At 36.9% G+C, this 20,329-nt stretch overlaps 1 protein-coding gene across 1 annotated transcript in view; it reads left to right on the top strand.

The window, feature by feature from the left end:
* Positions 1-20,329, top strand: part of LOC150085581 (venom phosphodiesterase-like) — a 248,321-nt gene that overhangs the window by 142,004 nt on the left and 85,988 nt on the right. The window contains exons 9-10 of the mRNA XM_090374609.1: positions 3,354-3,507; positions 3,702-3,780. Coding sequence (XP_090230735.1) covers positions 3,354-3,507; positions 3,702-3,780 — 233 coding nt within the window. The remainder of the gene's footprint in view (positions 1-3,353; positions 3,508-3,701; positions 3,781-20,329) is intronic.

Here is a 20,329-nt window from a genome sequence, read left to right as displayed (position 1 = left end):
TGGTGATGGAATATTAAGTCATACCAGTGTGTTTGCATGGTATAGATGGTTCAAAGATGGATGTGAGGATGTTCGTGATGACCCAAGAAGTGGGCATCCATCAATCTCACGAAATGAGGACAGAGTTGCAAAAGTTCGGGAAATTAGAGCAAAAGATTGTTTCTTGACCCTCAGAATGATGGCTGTGAATAAGGAAATAATTTATCAAATTCTGCATGAAGATTTATAAAAAAGGACGGTCTGTGCAAAATTTGTTCTGCACAGCCTGTGGATGAGCAGAAGCAACAGAGTGTCATCATGTGGAGACTTCATTCAGACTTATCAAGATGATCCTAATTTCCTCAGCTGTATTGTCACTGGAGTTGAATGTTGGGTGCTTTAGTAGGAACCAGAGATGAAGCCTCACCTCATACAGTGGACTTCAAATTCATCACCCAAGGCCCAAAAAGTTTCATTTACAGAATTTCAAGATCAAAACAATGCCGATCATGTTTTTTGACAAACAAGGATTTGTACCTGAAGGGGAGAGAGTCAATTGCTGCTTCTATGTACAGGTGCTTCAAAGAATATTCCCAAGGTGAAAACTGCCCTCAGATAAAAAACATTTCAGGATGTTGAGGATATAAAGAAAAATGTAACCACTGCACCGAACATAATCTCTTTTCAGAAACTTTTAGAATGGTGTAATAAGTGCATTCAGTCAGGTGGTAATTACTTTGAATAAAAATGAAACCATTTTTGAGCTCCTTCACTTTGTGTTTTTTTTATTTCTCCAGTTCGGGAACTTTATTGCCACACCTCGTATACACACTGAGTGATCACTGAATTATGACCTTGCCCTCAGTGCAGCAGCTATCCGATGTGGTATTAATTCAACAAGATGTCGGAAGCATTCGGGAGGTATGGCCAACCAAGCTGCATGTAATGTGCTCAGCAATGCAGGTATGGAGGTGATTGGTGTATCCAAACGCCTGATATGCCTTTCCATAGTGTCCCACAAGCGTATGAGATTGATATTGGGGGAGTTCGGAGGCCAATCAATATGCTGGAAGTCAGAACTGTATTCCTCAAACCATTATTGTACAACAAGTTCTCGATGGCTCGGTGTCTTGTCATCTTGGAAGACACCATCAGCACTTGGGAAAAGTGTAACATAGCAGGGTGTACGCAGTCACAAGCAGTTGACAATAGCGGAGACCACTGATACGTTGTTCCACATGCACCAGGGGTCCAAGTTCCTGCCAGTGAAACATGCCCCACATCATACAGCTGCCTCCACCGACCTATACTTTTGATACCATGCATGATGAATCAAGGGCCTCATGTTGTTGACACCAAATCCATACATGACCATCCATGGTGTGGAGTAAATAATGTGACTCATCTGACCAGCACACCTTCTTCCAGTCTTCTAATGTCCAACTTGCATGCTCTTTGCACCAAGCGAGTTTTTTACACCGATGAATCTTGGTTAGGAGAGGATGCCGTAGGAGTCGTCTGCTGGTATAGCCCATATGTGTGAGCGTGTGATGCATGGTCATGCCAGATATTGTTCCAGGTTGTTCCTGTTGTATTGGATAGTCAGCTCTTCAACAGTGCTGCGCCTGATCGCCTGTACGGGTCGTCGGAACAGGCACTCACCTCTAGCATCAACCTTTTGCAGTTTTGCCGTCAGGTCGTTGTTTGACCATTTTGACGCCAGTCCTGGTACACTTTAACTATGGCAGCTCTCAAACACCCCACCAGTTCAGCCGTTGGGGAAATCTAGCACCTACAATCTGTCCTTTATCAAACTCCGATAAGTCCTTCCTTTTACCCATCACGCTCAGAATTTTACTACCTACTGAACCACTGACACCTTATCTATGCTACGTAGGTCGACCAGGGTGCTCCGTAGCCAGGTGGGAAGGAGCAGCAGTGCGTAGCACACGCTTCTTGATTAGACCGGTGTTCGAGCCCGTCACCACCAAATACGGAGGATGCAGAAAGGTCGGGGAATGACCACCGCATATCCCGGAGCAATATGGCCTTAGTTGCTAATTGCTCCTAAAAACCAAATAACTAACTAACTAGGTCGACCAGCTCCACACTCTCGTACCTCATGTGGTCAATGGGTCACATTCTGTTTTTATAGAAGTGGTCATAATTCAGTGATCACTCAGTGTACATATAATATCTGTTTTTTTTTTGTTTTTTTTAATTTATGTTTAATGTATTTTGTTCCGCTGTATATTTTAGCCTGTTTTATATATTTTATGGTTCCCTGCCCTGATACTAAGAAGTCCAGAAACTTGATATTGAAGGTATTACTTTAGTACTACTCACCATTCAGTCAGAATATATGTAAATCTACTAGCCTTGGTCTGCCCTGAAGAGAAAATTGTATTTGTATTTTCTTTTTCAGCGTATGATACAGTAAAGATTTTTATATTTTTGTTGATAGAGGGAGACAAGAACCAGGGTACATAAATATAAATTAAAGGGGAGTATCAGTAGGCTGGATCGCAGGAAGTTAACCAGTGAATGGGTGACACTGGAATTAATTATGTGCCAGGGGTCACTAAGTTTGAGAGAATTGGATGGGTAATTTTTTATATAAGGTATAGCAAAAGCCAAGTTTCTTTTCCTCATTTTAATATTAATATACAGTCCTTTCTTTCATTTCTATTTGGATTGTAGCATCATGAAACCATTGCAAATGCTCTATGATGTGAGTTGGCAATAACGCATAAATTAAAAGAACTTTAAAGATTTTAGTAACTATTAAAAGCGACCATTTTTTTATGATTTTTCAACTCACAAAACCATACTGATTTTATATTAGTCTGTAATTTTGTTAAAAAAAACATCCTCTAGATGCTTATCACAAAAGAAGAATGGCATAGTTTTATAGTACTAAAATGATATTGGCCTAATTTAATTCATATAAATGCAGAGAGTAAAATTACTACTTATTAGGCGTAACTGATTTGTGTCTTTTGCTGTGTTTTATAAAATACTGTCATGGTTTATATTTATAATTACAAATGTCATATGAAATATTCACAAATAGTATATTGTGTTCATTTTTAAGGAGTGTGGATGAGTGTCTCTGGCATAATTCATAGTTTTCTCAATCAGGAACAATACAGCTGCCTTGCCAGTGAAATAAGCTACAGTTAATTTTTCTGTGGTTATTTCCAAGGGCAATTGACAAATCTTTTAATGCTATTTATATTTTAGTTTATTAGAATATTTACTCTTCTCAGTTTTTATAGTACTGTCAAAGAATTCAGGCATTATCATGTATTATAAATGTATATGTTAAGTTACATTAGTAGTATACTATCTTTGAAATGCAATTCTGATTTTAGATGATGTAAGACGCCTAATTAATGCAGTAGAATGCAAGAATGAGAATCTATTAGTGTATCATAAAGAAAAATTTCCAAAACGTTATCACTTTTCTTCTCATCCTAATATTGAGCCAGTTGTCTTGGATTTGAATAATGGATGGTTAGCTTTCAAGTAAGTTATAAATTGTAGGGTCCATTTGAATATTTATAACAAAAGTGTTATAAATAATTTTAAACCACAATTCACTTTGTACATAAGTTGCTACTTGGCTAATATACAAAATGCACTTCAGAATATCTGTAACAATAAACTGTTGCATTTTCATTATATTGAGATAATTTTGATTCTAAATTTTTGTTGTTAAGGCATGCATTAGATGAAGATCACCAAAGTTACTGTACTGGTGGTGCCCATGGATATGACAATATGGCTTCAGATATGCAAGTAAGACTGATTTCTATTTGTCCTTTTATGTTATTTTGATCTCTTGACTTTATTATGGATATAAATAAAATTTTGCAAAAGGCTAGGTGATTATTTGAAATCTTAAATTTGATTTTGCAAATTACAGCTGAAGTCTGATAACACTAGTCAACAAATATTTTCCATCAGAAAAAAGAGGTAAACTACAGCCTTTATCAATCCACTGCAGGAAGGAAGCCTCCTCAACAATTCATGCTGAGGGAAATGGACCATAATCTGCCACGCTGGTCCAGCGTGTGTTGGCAGATCGACCGTATTTAGCAGTCAGGGGCTTGAACCCCGGTTTACTCAAAGAGCGTGTGCTAAAAAAGAATATATGGTTTAGATAGAGGCACATGATGCAAGAAAGCAAGCTTATGCAGCATCAGCCAAAAAAAAAAAAAAAACCACTCCCATTTCACCCCTCCGTTCGTGTTCGAAATACCTGTCCAGCTGAGCCTTAATTTAATTTTGTTTATCAACTTCCACAACAAGGAATGGAAGTCTGTTCCACCAACCAACTACTTGCTGGCTAAAGGCAAATTTCTGGACATCTATCCTATATCTGCCTTTCCTCAATTTGAATTTATGCCCTCTCAGGTGATTATTCTGAGCAAGAGGAAGAATCCCATCAGTATTGAGCATGCTCAAACCATTCAAAGCTTTATACACCTCTATCAGATCACCTCGCCGGTGCCTAGTCTCCAGACACTGTAATTTGCAAAACTTAAGCCTTTCTTCGTAAGAGCAACCCTTTGTTCCATTCACTAATCTTGTTGCCCTTCTCTGTACTTGTTCCAGCAGCTCTACATCCTTCTTGAAATGAGGCCTCCAGACCTGTATACAGTACTTAAGGTGTGGCCTGACCATTGCCTTATACAAGGGAATAATCACCTCCTTATCGCTGCTAGAAAAATTCCTGTATATCATTGACAAGACACCATGAGCTACTCTTGCAGCCCGTCTGCACTGCTCAGAAAACTTCATATCTGCCTTCACAATTACCCCCAGGTTTTTTTCATTCTCTACCTGCAGTATAGTACCACAGAGTTGATACGTTACTTTGGGGTTAATGTTTCCCATATGTAGTACTTTACATTTGTCAATGTTAAACTTCATTTGCCACCTCTCAGCCCATCTGCTCAACTTTTCCAGATCCTGTTGCAGCAGCAGCATACTGTCAGTAGTGTCCTTAACAACCCTGCCAACCTTTGGCAGGGTTATTAAAAACTTGGACATTAATTTTGTGATGAGAGTGTTTACATGAACACGATGAAGCAGCATACTGTCAGTAGTGTCCTTAACAACCCTGCCAACCTTTGGCAGGGTTGTTAAAAACTTGGACATTAATTTTGTGATGAGCGTGTTTACATGAACACGATGATGCCACTTTTGGAATGTGATACCACTCATACCTATTCAGCAAACCTACATGAATATAATTATTATTCATTTATTATTATTGTTTATACATTCATATTTAAATAATTGTTTGCATATATTTATATCCTTGTTATTTCATAACTTAATTATTTTATTATAAATTGTTTCAGATAAGATCTAGCAATTTACTGAAACATATTCATTGTCATGCCTCAAAAGCATAAAAGTCGCCCCCAACAGATTCTGCTATATATGCATCTCTTTTCTAACTAACTCACAATTGTATGCAATCATGATGGATATTTGGAAAATTTACCAATTATACTTTGGCTGTGCTCCAGGTGAGAGGAATAATGCCTGTTATTTGTACTGCTTGTTTGAATGGATTATGTGACTTGTTGAACAAAAGGAAAAAGTTGATGCCATTTGCAGTACCCATGATATGGAGAGAGCTAAAAGACCATAAGGTAATTGTTCCTTTTGTAATGTTGGATTCTCAGTAAAGAATTGAGTGGTGAGACTAGTAGTTTGAATATATCTCTCACAATGATAGTATGCTAGTTCTGGTACCTCCACAGCATGAACTAAATTTAGAACAGTGTTTCCCAAACTGGGATTCGTGGACCCTTGGGGGTCTGTCAAACAGTTCTGGGAGGGGATGTCTGCGAAACGTTGGTCAACCATATATAGGGATCTGCAAACCTTTTTTTTTTTTTATTTTTGAAAGAGCGTAGATCTCAGTAGTTCGGGAATCAATGCTTTAGAAGATCAAATGGAACGTGATGAAGGTGAAATTGGCAGAGAGCTGAGAACTTCAGCTGATCCTGAGTACACATGTGATGATGAGACATCGGAGTGAGCTGTTTACCCAAGATGAATTAAATTACCTCATTAGATATCTGGCCCTCTTCAAGGACCAAAGATAATGCTGAAAGGCTTTCCTCGAGACTAAAGCAGAAAATGCTTGGTTAAAAAAAAAACATAAAAGTGTCTCACTATCAAAAAAGAAACTAAGTTTTGTTGAGATTCTTTACAGTAAATAGTTTACTTAGCTACTGCTGTGATATTGGAGTTTTTAAGGAATTTTCACAAGTACACATTACATCTAGTAGTTGTTGGTGACTCTATTGTCAGGTAAACGGGGAACATGATTTGTAAAAAAGATAGGTGGAACAGGACCAGGGTATGTCTGCCAGGGGCAAAGGTTAATGACGTTGTAGAGCAAATATCATCTTTTAAGGGCACAAAAGGTGATATAGTTGTACACGTTGGCACTAATAATATTAAGAGTAGGAGACCAGCAGAATTACTTAACAAGTACAGGTCACTGTTGAACAAAAGCCGAGAATTAGGGTTGAATTTGAAAGTGTCTGCAATTCTGCCCAGACACGATAGGAGGGAGTATATGATGAGAGCCTTGTCGATCAATTCGGCCCTGGAAAGACTGTGCAAGGCTCAAGGGGTAGAATTTTTTTCAGCCTGGACTGTACTTGTTAACAGGGGAGATTGCTTCTACAGGGATGGGATACACTTAAATAGAAAGGGCGTAAGAATATTTGCTGATGCTATCGAGGCAGTGTTAGGTGGGTCGGAAAACTGCTAGCTTGGGGGGAGACAAAGACCAATAGATTGACAGTAGCCACTGGCAGAGGTGAAAGAGATTCTTGCACTGCTTCTATTAGAATGAGCAGAAGCCTGAAAAACAAGATGCATGGTATTTCAGAGACTGCTGGGAGCCATTGCGGTACAAGTAAACACATCGGTTGTGTTAGGGTAGCTAAGAATAGAAACAGGTGCAGGTATACTTGTGTGTACACCAATGCTAGGAGTTTAGTAAATAAATTTGATGAATTTGAGGTATTGCTCAAAACATCAAAGGCAGATATTGTTGGGATATCAGAGACATGGTGTCACACAGATATAAGGGATGCAGAACTGCAATTTGGGGAGTACAACATCTACAGAAGGATAGACAGGATAGGATGGGGGGAGGGGTTATGCTATTAGTTAAGAAACACATAAAAACCAAGGAAGTGAAGCCAGTCGACATCGCTGGACAGTGCAGTGTTGAGTCAGTTTGGTGTGACATAAGCATTGGGAGATCAAAATTGAGAGTAGGAGTGTGCTATAGACCTAATGACTCTGATGAGTATAATAAGGAACTGTACAGGGAAATAGAATGGGCCAGTAAATCAGAGAGTCTTATAATGGGAGATTTTAATTTCCCAGATATTGACTGGAATTTGGGGGCTGGTTACTCACACACTAGCAGGGCTTTTGTGGATTTATTGGATGATTGTTTTCTACATCAGCATGTTCGGGAGGCAACTAGAGGGAGTAATACTTTTGATTTGATTATCAGCAGTGATTCTTCATGCATTAAGAATCTGCAGATAAATGAACCACTAGGTGGCAGTGATCACAGTGTGCTGAAGTGGGATTTACTCAAAGAGGTAACTACCATTAGGGATAAAGGGAAGGGTTATTGCTTCCGTAAAGGTGACTACGATGGACTGAGACAGTATTTAAATTCTATACAGTGGGACCAACTGATGATGATACCAACAGCAAATTCAAAATGGGAAGCATTCAAAGAACTTATCTTGGAAGCTACTAGGCTTTACATACCAACTAAGAAATATTGTTCAAGGTTTAGGCCAAAATGGATGTCAGATGAACTAATGAGGCATATGGCAGAGAAGAAAAATGCATGGGATACTTACAAATTAACACATGACACAGAAGCCTATGATAGATACAAGTTGATATGCAACCAAGTTACAAAGGAGGTTAGGCAGGCGAAGGCAGATTACGAGAAATCTTTGGCAAGGGATGCAAAGAAAACAGCAAAGAGTTCTTTACTTATGTAAACTCTAGAAGGAAGGGGATGAATCACATTGGTCCACTTGATATTGATGGGTCAACTGTTGATGATCCTGCTCAGGTAGCTAACAAACTAAATGAATATTTTGCATCGACATTCACACATGAGGAGTTATTCAGCAAGGGGAATGCCAGAGGTGTATTCAACTCTAGCAGTAAGCTACAGAATCTTGAAATAACTGAGAGTAAAGTGGAGGAGAAACTGTTGAAGATAAACACAAGAAAGGCACCCGGGGTGGATGGGATCTATCCAGTTATATTAAAGGAGGCAGCAAAGGAAGTAAGCAAACCCTTAGCCATAATTATGAGAGCTTCCTTGGACTCAGGGGAGGTACCCATAGACTGGAAATGTGCAAATGTGACCCCAATTCACAAAGGAGGATCAAAGGCTGACACAAGTAATTATAGACCTGTGAGCTTAACTTCTGTTCCAGGAAAATTAATGGAGGCACTGGTTAAAGAAGCACTGCAGGATCATTTAGACAAGACTTCAGTTATAGCTCAGACACAGCATGGTTTTGTTAAGGGGAAGTCTTGCCTGACCAACTTGATTGGATACTATGATGCAGTCACAAAAGAACTGGATGCAGGGAATAACTTTGATATTATATACTTGGATCTTAGAAAGGCTTTTGATACTGTTGCACATGGAAGACTGCTACACAAATTGGAGCAGTGTGACATTGGAGGCAAATTGCTGTTATGGATAAAGGGGTGGTTGAGGGGGAGAAGACAGAGAGTGGTAATCAATGGACACTGCTCATCGTGGACTAATGTTATTAGTGGAGTCCCTCGGGGCTCAGTGTTGGGTCCATTATTGTTTTCTGTATTTATAAATGATATTGATGATGGTATATCAAGCTTAATGTCCGAGTTTGCAGATGATACAAAGGTTGGCAGGGTTGTCAAGGACACTACTGACACTATGCTGCTGCAACAGGATCTGGAAAGGTTGAGCAGATGGGCTGAGAGGTGGCAAATGAAGTTTAACATTGACAAATGTAAAGTACTACACATGGGAAACAGCAACCCCAGAGCAACGTATCAACTCTGTGGTACTACACTGACAGTGGTAGAGAATGAAAGGGACTTGGGGTTGGTTGTGCAGGCAGATATGAAGTTCTCTGAGCAGTGCAGAAGGGCTGCAAGAGTAGCTCATGGAGTATTGTCAATGATATACAGGAATTTTTCCAGCAGGGATAAGGAGGTGATTATTCCATTGTATAAGGCAATGGTCAGGCCACACCTAGAGTACTGTATACAGGTCTGGAGGCCTCATTTCAAGAAGGATGTAGAGCTGCTGGAACGAGTACAGAGAAGGGCAACAAGATTAGTGAATGGAACAAAGGGGTGCTCTTACGAAGAAAGGCTTAAGTTTTGCAAATTACAGTGTCTGGAGACTAGGCACCAGCGAGGTGATCTGATAGAGGTGTATAAAGCCTTGAATGGTTTAAGCATGCTCAATGCTGATGGGATTCTTCCTCTAGATCAGAAAAATCACCTGAGAGGGCATAAATTCAAATTGAGGAAAGACAGATGTAGGATAGACGTGCGGAAATTTGCCTTTAGCCAGCGGGTGGCTGGTTGGTGGAACAGACTCCCATTCCTTGTGGTGGAGGTTGATAGCCTAAATAAGTTTAAGGCTCAGCTGGACAGGTATTTTGAACGAACAGAGGGGTGAAGTGGAAGTGGGTTTTTTTTTTTTTTTTTTTTTTTTGGCTGATGGTGCATAAGCTTGCTTTCTTGCATCAAATGCCTCTACTAATGCTAATGCTAATCTGGTGCCTCTTTATCGACCTCCCCCCCGACAAAGTTTTAAAGTTTTTCTCTGCATAACAGGAACTTAGAGCTATTCATCCCCATTGCCCACTTTGTACATCAGAGTTATACAATAATATGAAGACCACAACTTGAAGCAGTTCGATACAACACTTATCAATGGAATATCTGCAGTGACCTCAAAGTCATTAGTATGTTAATAGGTGTGCAAAGGGGGGGGGGAATCACAAAACATTGTTGTATCATGTGCCTCTGGGACAGCCATTCTGCTGCAGACCATTACATCAGCTGTAACTAGTTTCAAAGAAGCACATATTAGCCAGGAATCAGTAGTCCACACCAGTGTTCCACAACCAGCGTGCCACCACAAGATGAGGTGTGCCAAGAACTTTGCTGAAGCTGTATACCTATAAATAATACTATATGTATTATGATTAGAAATCTACAACTGAGAACTTTTACCTATTGCAAGAAATTAACTGTACATTATTTGCTCCCAATTATAGTTTTTATATATGTTTGTAATGCTACTCATTGTTATATTTCACAATATGCCATTTTTACTGAAACACAATGTTGTACGTGTGGGACAGCAAATTATTTTTTGTGTGAGTATCCAACACTTTCTTTCTAAAGTTATTTGTGTGTTTGCCCTTCCAGTATTTCTCGTTTTGTCGCTGCGCTGACTGAAATGAGATGCTACTTGTTAAAGTTAGATACGTGCTGTTCTTTAAAAGTGTAAGGATTAGCAAAACATCCCCTGTCTTTTATTATTTTATTGGCTTGTTTTGATGTTTGTCCCTGCTACTTCAACTTTATTACTTTGTTCCTGTGCCAATGCACCCACCTTTTGTTATAAGACTATATTTTAAAACCGATAGATGTGCCCTTTCCTCTGTTTGAAGAGTATTGGTCCCACGTCTATTACTTTCAGTTTCCTCACATGTGCTCTGAAATAGTCAGAAAACTGTGATCACGAGCCATAACATTGTTGATTTTACTATTTTCTTTTTTTAACAATGGACAAGTTCCTCATAAGGAGTATGCTGTCCACAAGTGCAAGTACTGAAAGTGATGAGCCTAAAAAAAAAAAAAAAAAGCAAAAATTAGTGCACAGACAGTATAGTGATAATTATTTGTCTTTTGGTTTTTTTCTGGTATGGTGATAAAACATGAATGTAAAAGAGGAACTAACAGATCTGAAGGTGGACAGAACATTGCAATTAAAACATCGTGAAGTGTGGTTGAACACATTTTGGTTATCAATAAGGAAAGAATACTCAGCTAGCTCCAAGATGGCAATTAATGTGTTATTACTATTTTCAACTACATATTTGTACGAACTGGGCTTTTTGACCTTGACTGAAATTAAAACATCAAAGAGGGAGAAACTCAGATCCATGATAAAGAAATGAGGCTTGCATTGTCAACAACTCCACTATGCATCAGCTGTCTGTGTTCAGCAAAGCAAGCATAAGTATCCCATTGAAGGTATGCATTGTTATTTGGTTTAATAGTAACAGAATTTTTTTTTTTTTTTTTTGCTTTGCTTTGCTTTTGTACAGTGATTTAGGGTTCATAAAATGTTAATATATGCATGTGCCAATTTCTGTTGGATTGTTGGAACAGTAATTGCTGTAAACTATGCTTAGTGGGCAGGAGCGCGAGTGCAGTAGCACACGCTCTTTGCGTAGACCGGGGTTCAAGCCCCTGACTGCTGAATACGGTCGATCTGCCAACCCGCACTGGACCAGCGTGGCAGATTATGGTCCATTTCCCTCAGCATGAATTGTTGAGGAGGCTTCCACCCTGCAGTGGGTTGATAATGGCTGCACTTTATTTATGCTTTTTGGGGATTAACATTTTGATGTGCTGTGTTGTGTCATGGATAACTTAAGGTGTACTGCAAAGAGAAAAAGGTTGCAGAATGTTGGTCTATACTATGTTCCTTTAGGGACTCAATGAAAATATTACTTCCACCTCTCCACATTAAACTTTGCCTAATGAAGAGTTTTACAGTGGTAAAATGAATTTGAGAGAATTTCATTACTTAAGTAGGCGCCTCCGTAGTCAGGTGGGTAGGAGCAGCAGCGCGTAGCACAGGCTTCTTGATTAAACCAGGGTTCAAGCCCGTGGCCACCAAATACGGAGGATTTAGAAAGGTCAGGGATTGACCACTGCATATCCTCGGAGCAATATGGCCTTAGTTGCTAATGCTCCTAAAAACCAAAAACAACAACAACATTACTTAAGTGAAAATTTCCAAAGTTGAGTATTGGGAAAGTGAAAGAAGGAATCTTTGTGGGGCCTGAAATCACAGAGATTCTTCAGGATGAAAGCTTTGAAAAATGCCTTGGTGTATTAGAATTAAAAGCATTTCAAATAGTAGTAGTAGTGGCATGTGATGCAAGAAAGCAAATGTATGAGCTTATGCAGCATCAGCCAAAAAAAAAAAAAATCACACCATTCCCTCCAAATGCCTGTCCAGTTCCTCCTTAAATTTATTCAACCTATCAACTTCCACAACGACAGATGGAATTTTGTTCCAGCAATTAACCACCCGCTGGCTAAAGGAAAATTTCCGCACATCTATTCTACATCTGTCTTTTCTTAATTTGAATTTATGCCCCCTTAGATTCGTAATCTGAACAAGTGGAAGGATCCCATCAGAATTCAGCGTGCTCAACCCATTCAAGGCCTTATATACCTCAATCAGATCACTGCGCAGGTGCCTAGTCTCCAGCCACTGCAATTTGCAGAACTTAAGCTTCTCTTGGTAAGACGATCCCTTCATTCCCCTCACCAATCTTGTTGCCCTTCTCTGTACACGCTCAAGTAAATCTACATCCTTCCTAAAATGAGGCCTCCAGACCTGTACGCAGTACTCAAGCCGTGGCCTGACCATTACCTTATACAGAGGGATAATCACCTCCTTTTCCCTGCTAGCAAAATTCCTATATATCATTGACAAAACCCCATGACCTGCCCTGGCAGCCTGTCTGCATTGCTCAGAAAACTTCATATCTGCCTGCACATTTACTCCCAGGTCTTTTTCATTTTCTACCACCTTAAGTGTAGTACCACACAGTTGGTACGTTTCTCTGGGGTTACTTACTTCTACCCATATGTAGTACTTTGCATTTGTCAAGGTTAAACTTCAGTTGCCACTTCTTAGCCCATCTGCCCAAATTATCTAGATCCTGTTGCAGTAGCACACTGCCATTACTGTCATTAACAACCCTGCCAACCTTTGTATCATCTGCAAACTTCGACATTAAGCCTGATATACCTTCATCAATATCATTGATAAATATACAAAACAACAGTGGACCTAACACCGAACCCTGTGGGACTCCACTAATAACATTAGTCCAAGAAGAGCAGCACCCAATGATTACCACCCTCTGTCTTCTAGCACTTAACCATCCTTTTATCCATTGTAGCAACTTACCCTTAATACTATTCTGCTCCAATTTGTACAATAGTCTTCCATGCGCAACAGTGTCAAAAGCTTTCCTGATATCCAAATATATGATATCAAAATTATTTTTCGCATCCAGTTCCTTTGTAACCACATCATAATATCCTATCAAATTTGTCAGACAAGACTTTCCCTTAACAAACCCATGCTGTGTCTGAATTATTGCTGCAGTCTTGTCTAGATGATCCTGCAATGCATCTTTAACCAGTGACTCCATTATTTTACCCGGAACAGAAGTTAAACTAACTAGTCTGTAATTACTCGTGTCACCCTTCATGGAAACTGTTTTGAGTAACCATGTCTCCTGCATACAAAAAGGATGTCATATGTCACTGAAACTTCATTTCATGCATTTTCATTTAGACTTTTTTCCCAAAAACCTGGGCATGGTGATTGACAATTAGGGGAAATAATTCCAACAAGACATTGTCAACAATGGACAAGTGGAAAATTGCCACCAAGGAATGAACATGATTGGACATATTTCTGGAATGAACATGTGATGTTGTACTGTGACGTGCTGGACAAGGTGTTCGAAAGGAACCATCCGCACGACATATTTAAACTTGACATATCTTTTTTGCAGTGGCATACTGTATTATTTTAACTATGTGTATATTGGGTTTAAACCGTAAAAGTGATAAAAATAATTGTAATGTAATTTCATTACTAAGCACATCATAGTCTTGTGTGTTTGTAATGTAATTAACTTGTACTGATAATATCAGCAGGCACATTACAAAAAATGATTGCTGATATTCTCAGCAGTCAAATATCTTCTTAAAAATATTGAGAAGATATTTGAAATGAGCATTCAAAACTGCTTTAGAAAAATATCTTTGATGGAAAGTCACATCGTTGATGGAAAAAAAGTTTCATTTTGTTGACCAGTGTAATCTAGCATTCACGTGACTGCAGCAGAGTTGTATTGTCAGAAATATCTGACAATAAAACTCAGCAAAATTTAAACACTTTTAAATTTTATCAGAACAATACAAATTGAAAATGCACAAGAGATGATAAATAACAGGGTCAATTGCCAAGTTGCAAACGCAAACTTTTTGTTGTATGTATAGATGTTATAAACAGGGCTCTTTATGATATATAGTATAAAACAGTCACATAGCAACAGTTTTATAATATTTATTTTTCATGGTCAAATACTATTATATTTATTTATTTATTTTTCTGATTAAATACAATAATGTTGTTGTTTACATTGATATAGAAGTTGCCATAGCAGTTTTTTTTTACAAACGTAACAGTACAAACTAGGGCTTGCAAACCGGTTTTATAAACCGGTTAAATCCGGTTTTCATATTGAGTTGTTAAAACCGAAACCGAGCTTCTAAAACCGGATTCGAATATTTTTTTAGTTAGCCCTCGAATATAGTTTTTTGTTACGCACATTTTCTTTCGTTTGTTCGTTTGTCTGGATCGTTCAACTGCTTTGTTTTAAACATGTTTTTATTTTATTTTATTTTAAGGTACGAATCTCAGGCAATGGCCCAAATCTAGGAGGGGTACCTTTTATCTTCCCACCTGTATCATGGCACGATGCAGGTGTACTCATTTACGACTGAGTGAGTTGTGGAACGCGCCTTATTGATGGTTACCCACTAGAAACAGATTCGCTGAATACTGCATCAAATTTCAATCGTAGAAAGTTTTTTGCTTCTTTATTCCTATTAAATTTGCGATCAAATGTTCTCCAAAAAGCAGCTTCACCAAATTTAGCTTTTATGTAATTTTGAAAATACAATAGATTTAATTGGGGAAAAAAATTGCAAGTAAATAAATAAAAAATCTCTTTCATGAAAATTTTGAAACTTGCCTCGTTTAGACTCTTCATTCAGTGCTTGCGGAAGTGACGCATAGTATTGTGCCTTTGTTATCTTCAATATTTTTATTTAAAATTGCGGTGATATAAATTCCTACTAATTAATATTTATTACTCTTAATATGTCTAAGATGCAATCAAATGTATGGAATTATTTTGCTAAAAAAAGCAAAGATGAAGCACAATGTTCGAAATGTCAGAAGATAATGAAGTCGTCTGAAGGATCTAAATCATCTTTGATGTTGCATTTAAAGAAAATGCATCAGATTGACATTAAACAAGATAACAGTGAACCTCCCGTAAAAATGGTAAGAACATTGGAAAATTTTATCGTTAAAAAAATCTATGGAAGAAGAGATTTCAAAATTAGCTACTTTAGATGGATTTTCTGTTAATTCAATTGCCAAGAGTGAATTTATACAATCAAGCCTTCACCTTCAGAGAAATAAATACGATAAATTACCACCAGCCTCAGTGAATGGAATTAAAAATATGGTTCTGAATTATTATAAAACTAAGAAAGAAGAACTCATTCAGCATTTCAAAAATTCATTGGTTTTGGGTGCACGGTATTCATTGACTCTAGACGAATATACGTCTATACAAAATAAAATGTATATGAATATAAATGTGCATTCAAAAGACAATCATTAGGTCTTATTGAGATTAATTCAAAAGACAATCGTTAGGTCTTATTGAGATTAATGGTTCACTTGATAGCAGAAGAACTGAGCAAATTGTGAATGGACACTTGAAGGAATTTGGTTTGAACTTGGATGACGATATTGTTGCCTGCACCACCGATGAAGCAGCAATGATGATTAAGTTTGGCAAGCAAATTACGCCTAATCATCAACAATGTATAGCCCATTGTATACATCTGTCAGTTATAGATGTGGTAGATGACTTTCATCAATCAGTGAAATACCACCACTTTGCTTATTGGAGGCTTGAAGTGGTGAAACCCATGTTTAGTCTCTAGAGCAAAGTTTCCGGCGTCCCCCTCCCCCCATACTTCTCCTTCAACCCATGCACGGTACTAAGTACTATAGGTTTTGATACCTTTCGTGTTTGGGGTTTTCATAAAACAAAAGATGTACTTTATGAAAAAGCAATCAATTATGGTTCCACAGTCTCTGAGTCTCCCGAAGAAAATGAAAATAATGAAAAAAGTAGTGATGATGAAGAATTTGAAGAAAGACAGCAAGGCATGCTTTATCAAACCGACTTTACCGATGAGCTCATTTATTTCTTCAATCCAATGGCCAATACTGCACAAACTATTAACAAAGTCAGAAAAAATTGCAAGCTTTTTCGAAAATCGCCTACCAAAAATGACATTACAAAATTTTGTTAAAGCAAAATTTAATGAGAAAGAATATAAACTTATATTATATTGCAAGGCTAGATGGGATAGCACATTCTATATGATTGAGAGATTTTTGAAATTGAAAAATTGCATTCCAAATGCTCTATATGCAGTACTGTCAACTGAAGCTGTGTCTGACGATGACCGGAAAACACTTGAATTGCTATGTGAAACTTAGCGACCAGTTGAAATGATTCTGAAGGCTACAACCTCAGAAGATAGACTTACTTAAAGCCGAGTCTTCAATAGAATTTCTGCTTGCTAAGCTTGATACAGCAGAAAACCCATTTGCTTTAAAGTTTCATCAAAGCCCTTTGCAGCGTTACAATGCAAGACGAAATTGCCAAACTGTGGCTTTGCTGAGCTATCTACACAACCCCAAAAAGTTTAGGAAAGAAGATTCAGGTTCAAAAACTTTTGATTTTCCAAGTAAGCAAGTTTTGAAAAAGCATGCTGAAGAGATTTATCAGAGATTATTTGCAAAACATTCCGAAGGAGTCTTAGCGTTGAATGAAGAAACTGAAAATAAACGAACTGTTCTTTTAGAAGAAAACAAAGACTCGTCTAGTTCCAATGTTGGAGATACACTCATGCGAGAGTATGATAGTGTAATAAAGAGATTAACTGAAGAGCCTAAAATATCCGAGTGAATTGGAAATCAGCAAAGAATTTAAAATTTTGGAGGCAAATAGCAGTAGAAATGAAAATCTGGAGAAAGTTTATAGAGCACTGCTGACCATTAAACCAACAAGTGTCCAATCTGACAGAGTGTTTTCGATCACTGGTCTCTTTAACACAAAAATAAGGTCAAGTCTATCAGGAAAAATGCTTAATATACTGTGTTTTTTAAAGGATCATTTTCAGCAAAAAGCTGAGCAATAAATATTAATTTCCCCAAGCTGTTTTTTTTCACATTATTTTTATTTATTTATTATTATTATTGTAGGGCTTATTATTTTTTTGTTTACTATACGAGAAGATAGTTTTTATTCAAAGGATTTGAATACAATTTGTAATTTTGTATAATCTCAAGCTGGTTACTTTTTTGGAGCATTTTAATTTTAATTTTTTATTTTTTTTACTATAAGAGGTGATAGATTTTGTTTAAAATATTTGATTACGATTTGTACAATCTACCCAAGATAAAATAAATACCTGTGTTATAAGCTTTTAATTATTTTCCCTAAGTCTGAAAAAATCGGTTTTAAAACCGGTTTTAAGAGTAAACTTCGGTTAAACTCGGTTTTGAAATTTCTCGGTTTTATGCAAGCCCTAGTACAAACTAAATGCATTGTTAGCCTAATGCTTTACATAAAATTTGCAAACACCAAGAATGTCATGAATTCATTGTTGCTAATTGGCCAGAAAATGAGTATTCCCTGGAATAAATTACCTTTGGGATTGTCAAAGTTGGGAACATAAGGGAATTTTAAGGAGGCATTGGATAAGTACTGGTTATCAGCTAATAGATCATGATAACAATAAGGTTTTATTTTCTGTTTTTTTATTTTTTTGTGGATGCAGTGAAAGCTTGACTTCCTTACATCATTTTGACATTCTAATACTAATTATCACTGTGTTGCTGATTTACCTGCAGATAACAACAGGAAATCCCCAACAAACAAACTATCCTATGCTATAAACTGATTACATGAAGCAAACATGCTTTAATTCCTAAACAACCATACATATGTTATTGCAATAATTTTTATTGCTATGAGGTGAAATCTCTGTCCTACATCAGCATTCAAAAGAAAAAAAACTATGTAATGTGCTATATTTATTATTTAATTTTATTGTTTTTGTTTAATTGATATTGCAGCAATATTGTTTGTATACTATTTTTGGATTTTTTTTTATAAGTTTAAAAATCTTTGTAACCTAACTACCATTCATAATACCATATCATTCTGGTTATAAAATGCATTCTGAGTTCCTAAAAATTGACTTACTGATGAACAATAGTAAAAAGTTTTCAGCCTGTAATTTATCCAGTCTGGTCAGTTTAGTCCCATATTGGACTAAACTGACCAATAGCTGGCTCCCTACTAACAGGTTACAAGAAGGTGAGCAGTGAAACACAACTTATTCAACTTGCTGTGATTATAAAATGCTGGCATATTGAAGTAATGTAGATTAATTTTGGTGAGTTTGAGGATGAGAAAAGGAGATGCATAATGCACAGTAGGCCTCCTCTTGTATTCTAAATTACTAATGTTTGCAGACTTGAATAATTCAAGTCTTCCAGTTTTAGCTGGAGGACTTCAATTACATGTTCAAATTTTTTTAATCTTGAGAAGTTAATTTATTTTTAGAAAATTACAAATAAAATGCATATTATCATAAACGAAGTGACAAGCAACTGTAGGCTTTAACATAATTTGCACCTTCTAAAGAAAACTGGCATGAGTCAAAAATGGCATTTTTATTTAGCACAGTAATAATTCAAAAAGATGTTAAGTTTTTATTTTGAAATAGCCACAAATGTAACTGTAGTACTCACTGCTATAGAGCACTGTGATTTGCACATTGATCTTCCTTTGAGTATCACTGTGCAAATCATATGGCATAATTTGCATAACAACATAATGTACATATTTTGTATTGTATTAATTATATTATTTCATTATTATTATTTATATTAATTCACAGAAATAATTTTGTACATGCCGTGTACTCTTAATTGCAAACATACTAAGTATTTCAACATAAAAATAGCAGCAAGAAAAGCACAATTACCTATATCAATATTATTATTAATTAGAGAAATATATTCTTTCAATTTTTTAAAAATAATAATTTTGCATGCCTTTCACAATTCTTTTGCAGGCTAAGTTATGTTTCATATGTGTCCAGCCTCTGTCTTAGGATATCCTGTTTTCAGCCTGTAAATTATTCAGCCTGGTCAGTTTAGTTCCTTTTGGCAGTCCATTCTCATATGTTCATATAGCTGGCTCTCTACTAACAGGTTACATACAAGAAGATGAGGCATGGACATTGGATCAAGATCCCAGGCAGTTCCAAAAATAGCCAGTCTGTCTCCCCCAGTAAGATAGCCTTACTCACTTCTACAGTAACTCATCAATATGGCAATTGAGGCTCATGCTGGTTGGAATGTTTCCAATAAGATCCCCACTATGCATGTTAGGAAGCCTGGGACACATAGTGTAAATGTGCTACTGGAACAACCATCACTGTTAGAAGCTTAAATGGCAAAGAAATGGAATTAGTAGGAGAACTAGGTTGTTATAAAATCAGAATAGCAGGTATCAGAAACTAAGAAAATAAATAATGCTGAACAATTATAATAAATTAATTATTCTGTATGTCAGATACAGTGCAAAGAAGGTATAGCAGTAGCTTTTAGAGTTAGCTTAGAAGAAAGTTAAATTGGCTGGAAGGCATTATTCATGGCACCATGTTTGTAATTTAAGATGGAAGGTTGGGTGATGAAATTTGTCCATGCATATGAACCTGTTTAAAGCTCACAGCAAAAAGGTGAAATGGAAAAGTTCTCTAATATCTAAAATAAACTAATGACAAAGAAATAATAGTATTGATTGGAGAGGGAAATAGCACAATGGGAAATGACAGTTACATCATCAGAGATATTTTAAGAAAATTTGGAGAGAAAGGTAAATAATTGATTATTCTACATTAAAGGTTACATTCTTATTTTGTACTGAATTTCTCCATACAGGTGCACCAGTGTTTATCACTGCAATAATGTATGCATTATTATAAACAAATAACAATAATAGTAAAAGACTCTAACAGTAAAATTCTAGAATTTTGT

The sequence above is a fragment of the Mastigoproctus giganteus genome, chromosome 5 (assembly GCF_048544385.1).
Source record: "Mastigoproctus giganteus isolate SK-2022 chromosome 5, ASM4854438v1, whole genome shotgun sequence".
Classification (NCBI taxonomy): Eukaryota; Metazoa; Arthropoda; class Arachnida; order Uropygi; family Thelyphonidae; genus Mastigoproctus; species Mastigoproctus giganteus.
Note: the sequence above shows the minus strand (reverse complement) of the source record. Positions and strands in the feature narration are given on the sequence as shown.